We start from the raw sequence: 8,532 nt of genomic DNA, 5'->3' as shown, positions 1-8,532 counted from the left end.
AAAAGATTAAAGTGTACTACATATTCCTGCAATCCTTTAGGTCAAGCCTGATATGAGGGGAGGGTAAGAGGAGACACCTTAACGGAGTTTGAACTTGACATCTCAAACCAACTGTACTGATAGTAACTGAAAGTGACTAGGAAATTATGACCTCTACCTGACATATTGTCATGGAAAGGATAAGGTAGATTTCATTTAGTACAACTAAAAGCAATTAAGTGGAGAGATAATAAAATTCTGTCATGTAACTATTCCACTCAGTCATGATACCTGAATTACAGTAGATAATGACCATTAAACTCTGATAGTCCCTGTAGTAATTCCTAACTGTAGGAGACAGTGGTAAATATAAAAGTGAATTCTTTCATGCATTCATTCATTGAATAGATATTTACAGAATGTGCATTATGTGTGGAACATTTTACTAAACATAAGAGTTACAGGGAGGATGTGAGGGTGATTTTGCTGTGGTACCTGTCACCAACTAATCCCAATAGTTGATTTGGCTTATCTGGCTAACTAGCTGGGTTCCCCTTCCTTCCTAACTGTCCCATATATGTCTCTTCCAAAGCTGCACACTCTGCTGAGGAGGATGACTTTCCCCCATAGAGGAGGATGATTCTTCCGTAAGGGCATATGCGTAGCAGTGCTCCCTTGCTAGAAGCTTCAAACAAGTCCTCAAAGAACACACAAAAAAAGTTGGTGAAGGACAGTGTTTAAAACAGCATGACCACTCCAATCAGTCTATACCACTACCCTATTTTTTCCAAAGCATTTATTATTCTCTGAAAGAACTTTATTTACATGTTTATTCTGTCTTAATTTTAGAAAGTAAGCATTGAGAGGGCAGGAATTGATTGTCTTGTTCTTCCTCGCCTCAACTTCTCAACATCTGCATGTCCCATAACGCTATTCTGGGCACTATTCTATCTATACTCTTTGTCATTCTTCGGATTTAAATAGGTTGATGCCATACCTAGTGGTGACCTTTCACAAGAATGCCAAACATACACATTCAACTTCCTACTTGAAACAGGGATACTGAATAGATACCTTAAACTTAATATATGTTCCTCTATTTCCAATGTCCCACTACAGTTTCTAACCTAGTTACACTTGGTCAATCTTCTCACATTCGGTAAATGGCATCATCATCTACAGATGGATAATATGGAGCTTAAGCCAAAAATCCAGAATTCATCCTTGCTTACTGTTCTTCGTCTGCAAGTTCCTATCAATTCTATTTCTAAAACATATGTCAATTCCAGTTCCTTTTCTACATGTCCACTTTCACCGAACTATTTCTGGCAGTGTTTTCTCCAGACTTTTACAGTAGTCCAACTGGCCTTTCCGCTTCTATTTTTCGCGTTGCAACCAGAGAAATTTTCATACCTCAACTTTGAGTCTCTCCCTTCAACATACACCTATTTAAATAATTTGTCAGTTTCTAAACGTTCTTCAAATAAATAGGGCTCCTAACAAACCTACAGCGTCTACATGGTCTGGCTCTGCCTATCTGGTATTTTGGTGTGTTGGGGGGGAAGGTTCTTCTCATGTTTGTCTTCTAAGTTTTCATTAGTATCTGTCCCTCTCCTTCTCCCCAACCAATGCTGGATGACAGCACATCCTTGGTATACAGCTTACTGCTGTATCTCTAACATTTATTTAAGTGACAAAAAGAGCTGTAAGAGGAACTCTGGTTCTCCAGCCTGTAGCAGCTACATCTAGAATAAAACCTCCCTTTAGAATTCTCAACACCCTCTCTGTATGGGGTGAGGGGTGCATTTCTGACCCTCCGGGGATGATCTCCACCTCACTCCATTCAGAATCTAGGCAGAACGGTGGATTAGAATGTAGACCCCAAGTCAGAACACCAAGGGTCAAATCCTAGTTCTTCCATTTTATAGCTGTGTGACTTAACCTCTTTGTACATCAGTGTCCTCAGCTGTAAAATAAGGAGAAAAGTACCTACACCTACACCTACACACACACACACACACACACACACACACACTATAATTTATTAGGCGACCTCTTCCTAGAGGCTGCCATTTCCGTGAAATGAACCCTGGCGGGTGCCTATCCCTCGGCTAAATGCCTACCGATTCAAGAAAAAAGTCTCAACTTTTTGCCCTTTAAACTGAGTTCTCCTCCCCCATGGTGTCTAATAAGTTGACTGAAGAACTAGCTATCTTTAGATTTTACCATCTAAAGACTTTAAGAACATACCCGGTATTTCCACATCCCAAGTTGTCCTATTTGATATCCAGGCCAATTCACTTTCCCAAGGCCAGGGATTAACAGCCGCGCGGGCAGCTTCTGACAGCACTCGCCTCGCCCCGCCCCCCCCGCCCCGCCCCCCCCGCCCCGCCCCGCCCCCCCCGCCCCGCCCCGCCCCCCCCCGCCCCGCCCCGCCCCCCCCGCCCCGCCCCCCCCGCCCCGCCCCGCCCCGCCCCGCCCCCAGCCCGCACATGCGCAGTCGTGAGTCCTCGTGTCCTTGAGCGTCCAGCTTCTTTTCCTCAAGTGGCTGGGGTTCCTGTTTCCTTCTTCGATTGACAACTTGTGGTACCTCGCACTTCTCTGGGCCAATTTTTGCTTGTAAGTCTTTCCGGAGCTACCTGGAATTTAAATCATTTTGCTTTACTGTCATTAGCACCGCGCCCTTCCCCAAGAGTCTCCGAAGGGTTGCGGCGTTTCCGTGGCGCAGTTCTCGCGAGAAGGTGACTTTCTGCTCGGTATTTCCTGGTTTCCAGAATCCTTAGCGCGAGGCGGAAAAAATATCCCAGCTTGTGTTGATGCTGCTATTTTGACTGAGACTTCTTCCCACGATTTCTGTTTTGCTTTTCCAAGGAAAATGGCAGCTCCCGAGCAGCCGCTTGCGATATCAAGGGGATGCACGAGCTCCTCCTCGCTTTCCCCGCCTCGGGGCGACCGAACCCTTCTGGTCAGGCACCTGCCGGCTGAGCTTACCGCTGAGGAGAAAGAGGACTTGCTGAAGTACTTCGGGGCGCAGTCCGTGCGCGTCCTGTCAGATAAGGGGAGACTGGTAAGGGCGCGCCCCGCCGGAGTCTCCCGGGAAGGCCTTTGGCAAGCGACCGGGGAGGGGGAGCGTTGACAGGAGTAAGGCGGAAACGAGTGGGGAAGATGCACTTGTGTAATGGGAGCTCCCCCATCCTACCTCTTTTGTATCAGAATATCTGCTCTGCGAAGTGGAGTTTTAATCGGCTTGAGTCTGTATTAGTCATAGCACTGCAGAAAAGGGCAATCGTGAACGACAAAGCAGAAGAATGGAAATTAGCTTAGTTATATTGAGTTTTCAGATCCATCCTGAGAGCCTCACAACTTTTTTGAATTTGGGGTTATTGCTTCTGGACTCAGCGTATTCTTACAAATGTGCATCAAGGGATTTTTAAAAGTCCTAGTTCATTTATAAGCCAATGTTAAATCGTTCATCAAAATAGAGAAGCTGCATTGGTGACTTGAGTAAATTAAATGCAGAATTTCAACTAGAAAAAGAGACTTTTCATAAAAATTTCCCGATGGCATCTTTTAGGGAACAATTTTTTAGGACTGTTAAAAATACCTACGTAGGAATTTACACAATTACTTTGTTTTGCTTTATATTCAAAGATGTTTTGATTTCTCTTCATTAAAATAGGAATAGCGATGGGGCAAGACATCAGTGGTTTAAAAGTTTCCTCAGGTGATTTTAATGTTAATGTGCAGCCCATGCTGAGAGTTACTGAATTATAAGAAAGGCCAATTCTGATCAGTTTAAGTGTCATTTATACCCTCAAATTCGAAAAAAAAAAAAAATTATGGCTCAATTTAAGTACGTTAGGTCATCGTGGATCAGATTAGACAAAATTAGAATGTGCAATATAATTACTGAAGTAACTTTTAATAAGCATTGACCAGAGCTCTTCCTTAAGATAGTGTTTCTTTTACTGTTGACTTGTGTTTCTTTTCTGATGGTTTTTAAAATCTTTATAATTTACGTTTAAAAATATGCTTCTCCCATTGAACATTATTACAAAGATAAAACACAAAGGATATATGCACCTTGAAGAACGATTTCTCTGTTGGTGAATGTTTTTAAACTGTGCATTGTTATGTATAGAGGAAAGTTTAAAATCTTTAGGTCTGTCATAAATAAAAGAAATAAATTTTTAATTGGTTAGAAGTGACCCTCTGTGTAGAAGAGGTCTTTAAACTTTTGGTCTTTTGAACTATTTGCATGTGTAAGACGTGTGTCTTTATATGATAGAGATTGCATAGCTTTCATCTCAAGTCTGCCTCAAAAAATGTTGAAAACCCCTGGACTGAAATTAGTGATCAATTAAATGGTTTTGACTTTTCATACTTTCCCATGTATTATTAACATGTCACATTACTCCACTGGTAAAATGTCAGATTTCTTTATGAGAAACTGAAATTATATTGGAAGTAATTTGTACCTTAACTCTATTTCAGAAACATACAGCTTTTGCCACATTCCCTAATGAAAAAGCAGCTATAAAGGTATGACTTTTTCTTGACTATTAAAGTTGTCAAAAGTATCCTCTTATCCAGTCTTGGTTCAGATAATGTTAAACTGTGGTTTTTAAGAAGCAAAAGCATTTGTATTGCAACAGTTTCCCCAACAGACTACATTTGATTTGTTAGTTGGCAGATATTGCCCAGTCCTTTCGTAGATTATCTGTAAACCAAAACTGCATATGTAATTAAAATAATTTCTAAATGATTTAGATTGATAAATATCTCTGTGACTGTTACAAGATAAGATGTTTCAAGTGTTAAAAGGAGAATATACATTTCTTTAAAATGCCAGGGAATCATTCACAAAGGAAGTGATCTTTTAGCTAGAAGTCTAATGATAATTGGATTTTTTCAACAGGAAACAAGGTGAGATGGGCCTTCGGGGCTTGGGGAACACCAAATAAAGCTGGAAGTCATTGCAGGTTATAAGTGGAGCAGGAGCTAAGGGTTGAGATGGAAGTGGGACTTGAAAAATAGATGGAGTCTGGGAGAGAGGTATTGAGTTTGGTTTAGTAGGTGTGCACTTGATACTTTTGAGCTGGCTCATAATATAATCAGGCCTGTGAAAGATATCTGGTATAGCTCGTATCATGGATGGATTGGATGCGCAGAATTATTACAGGTAGGAGACCAAATGGAAGGCTGTTATAATGGCCAAGGCAAGAATAACTATCTGAAGAAGACAATAAGAAGATAAAGGGGGAAGTAGATATATACTTAATAGAGATTGAGTTTGTAGGTTTTATAATATAGGGGTTGAGAGAGACGGGTTCAGGATATTTGGATTGAGGATTGAGTTATTTGGGTTGTTATATTAGCTGACATGAGGATCCAGAGAATTTTGCAAAAGTATATGATGAATTCACATGTCATCTGTTAACTTGGAGGGGTCCCTGGGCTACTTTTGTGGAAATATTTAAAAATATCAGTCTAGAGCTGAGGCAAGGTGAAGAATGGAAAGATTCTTCAGCCATGTAAATAGATATGATTGCCCAAAGGATAATAAGCTAGGAGAGAAGAATGGGAAGGAGCAGTTAAAGTAGGAGAACTAGAAAGGAAATTATCACTGATGCAAAGCGAAGTGTGTTTTAAGAAGATGAAATCCTGTGATGATGCAAAATGAGGAATGAGCACCTCTATTAAAGTCTTTTTGCCATGAAACAATAGAAATGACCCAAATTTTCATTGGTAAAAGGAAGGGAAGCCTTAAATCACATTATGTCCATATACTGGACTGTAGCTGTCTGAGAATGATATCAAGTGGTAAGTGTTAATAGAGAATGATAGCCCAGATAGAGTACATGAATAAAGTTGTGAAACATTATCTATAATGTAACCTCAGATTTTTTGAAACTAATGGTATACATGTTAGCATATGCACAGGAAAAAAATATGACAGAACTATACACCAAAATGTTAAAAACATCTTTCTCTGAGAGTAGGATTACAGAGGGCTTTCATGTTATGTTAATATGTACTTTTATAATGATAGGTAATTTTTTTTTCAGAAAAAAAGTCTTTTTAAAAATGTAGCATAATACATTATAAATAAAATATGGGAATGAAAAACACATTGTTTTAGGGTCAAAAATAACTTGGAGGAGAGCACATGGAGCCAGTCATTGTCTTTGGAAATGTTTGTAGTGAAAGGAAGCAGTAAGAGGTTAATGGCAGTATTGATAGGGCTTTTAGGCTAGTGAACATTTGGCCTTATTGGAAAGTGATAGATTAAGAAAACAAAGGGAGAAATGTTCAAGAATAGAGTAAGTAGCCAAGTTAGGTAGGAGGAGTTAACATTAAAAGTGAAAAGCTATAAATCTTTGAGAATAAGAATTTATACCCATTTTGAGAGGAAGAAAGTTGGAGTAAGTCAGGTTAGATGACCTTCATTTCATATAATCAAGTTTCACTGATAATGAAGAGGTCTAACATTCGTTTAGGGTCTTGAAAATTATTGAAACATTTTAAAACTAACTTTGTATGATGATATAAGGCAGGGATCCTCAAACCCCGGGACACGGACTGGTACCCAGACACAGCCTGGTACCCAGCCACTCCCTGTTAGAAGCTGGGCCGCACAGCAGGAGGTGACTAGCAGGCTGAGGAAACTTTATCTCTATTCACAGCCTGTCCCCATGGCTGCCTGAGCTCCACCTCCAATCAGATCAGCAGTGCCTTGGCCACTGTTGTGATCTGCACATGCAAGAGATCTAGGTTGCACTCTCAATGAGAATCTGACTAATGTCTTATGGTCCGAGGTGAATCAGTTTCATCTTGAAACTATCTCCCCACCCCCTACCCTGGCCTGTGGAAAAATTGTCTTACACAAAACCGGTCCCTGGTTAAGGCTTGTAGTTTCATGTGTTGCAAAATATTAAGTGCCTACTATGTGCTAGATGCTGTTTTAGGTTTTGGAATTATATGTGAACAAAAACAAAGATGATTATAGTTTGTAGTCTCAAAAGGGGAGACAGAAAATAACCTTTAATATTTTAGAAGACGATAAATGCTATGGAAAAAGGACAAGTAGAGCAATAAGATCAGGAGTGCTAAGTGGGGAGAGGTCAGGCTGTAGTTAGGGTTATATTTGAACAACAATTTGAAGGATACGAAGGGAGTTAGCTAATGAAATTTCTGGGAGAAGTATGTTTGAATTAGAGGAACAGCTGGATCAGGGGCTCTAGGATGTAACCACGCCTGTCATGTTGTTCAAGGAAACCACTATGACTGGAGCATACATAGTGGGAGTGATCTGTGGGAGTAGGGGTGGGAGTGAGCATTGGATTTGAAGTCAGAGAAGTCATAGAATCTATATTATGTAGATTATAGTAAGGAATTTAGATTACTGTCAGTAAAATAGGGAGCCATTGGAACAAGGGGGTGACCTGATCTGACATATTTCAAAGGATTGCTTTCTCTGTTGTGACTATACTGAAGGGAGGGTAGAAACAAGGAAATCCATTAAAATGTTGTGGTAATTCAGTCCAGAATTGATGGTTGCCTTGACCACAATGGTAGTGGTTAGCGGTGATTAGATTCTTTATATAGTTCGAAGATAGAAGCAAGGATTTCTTATTGTATTTATTCCAGTAGGTTTTGGGGGAACAGGTGGTGTTTAGTTACATAAGTTCTTTAGTCATGATTTCTGAGATTTTGATGTACCTGTCACCTAAGCAATATACACTGTGCTCATTGTGAAGTCTTTTATCCCTCACCCCCACCCCCCACACTTTCCCCTGAGTCCCCAAAGTCCATTGTATCATTCTTATGCCTTTGGGTCCTCATAGCTTAGCTCCTGCTTAGGAGTGAGAACATACGATGTTTAGTTTTCCATTCCTGAGTTACTTCACTTAGAATAATGGTCTAATAATGGTCTCCCATTCCATCTAGGTTGCTACAAATGCCATTATTTTGTTCCTTTTTATAGCTGAGTAATATTCCATGTTTCATATTTATATCTATATCTATCTGTATCTATATATATCTATATATGTCTATATATATCTATATACATATATCTCTCTATATATCTATATCTCACAACTTCTTTATACACTCATTGATTGATGGACATTTGGGCTGGTTCCATATTTTTGCAGTTGCAAATTGTGCTGCTATAAACATGCATGTGCAACTATCTTTTTTGTATAATGACTTATTGTCCTCTGGGTAGATACTCAGTAGCTGGATCAAATGGTAGGTCTACTTTTAGTTCTTTAAGGAATCTCCACACTATTTTTCATACTTACTGTACTAGTGTACATTCTCACCAGCAGTGTGGAAGTCCCTTTCACCACATTTCTGCCAACATCTATTATGTCTTGATTTTTTCATTATGACCATTATTGCAGGAGTAAGGAGGTATTTCTTCATGATTTTGATTTGCGTTTCCCTGATCATTAGTGATGCTGAGCATTTTTTCATGTTTGCCGGCCATTTGTATGTCTTATTTTGAGAATTGTTTATTCATGTCCTTAGTCCATGGGCTTGTTT

General features: G+C 39.8%; 1 protein-coding gene across 4 annotated transcripts in view; it reads left to right on the top strand.

Annotated features, from left to right (window-relative positions):
- Window positions 1–2,482: 2,482 nt before the first annotated feature.
- LOC105466268 (RNA binding region (RNP1, RRM) containing 3) overlaps window positions 2,483–8,532 on the top strand; it is a 37,462-nt gene continuing 31,412 nt past the window's right edge. For 2 of the 4 annotated variants that reach the window (XM_071070824.1, XM_071070803.1), the window contains exons 1-3: window positions 2,483–2,598; window positions 2,851–3,046; window positions 4,474–4,521. In XM_071070824.1, coding sequence (XP_070926925.1) covers window positions 2,855–3,046; window positions 4,474–4,521 — 240 coding nt within the window. In that variant the 5' untranslated portion in view covers window positions 2,483–2,598; window positions 2,851–2,854. The remainder of the gene's footprint in view (window positions 2,599–2,850; window positions 3,047–4,473; window positions 4,522–8,532) is intronic. The other 2 variants (XR_011608651.1, XM_011715284.2) reach the window with 1 other exon arrangement.

This window comes from Macaca nemestrina, chromosome 1 (assembly GCF_043159975.1).
Source record: "Macaca nemestrina isolate mMacNem1 chromosome 1, mMacNem.hap1, whole genome shotgun sequence".
Classification (NCBI taxonomy): Eukaryota; Metazoa; Chordata; class Mammalia; order Primates; family Cercopithecidae; genus Macaca; species Macaca nemestrina.
Note: the sequence above shows the minus strand (reverse complement) of the source record. Positions and strands in the feature narration are given on the sequence as shown.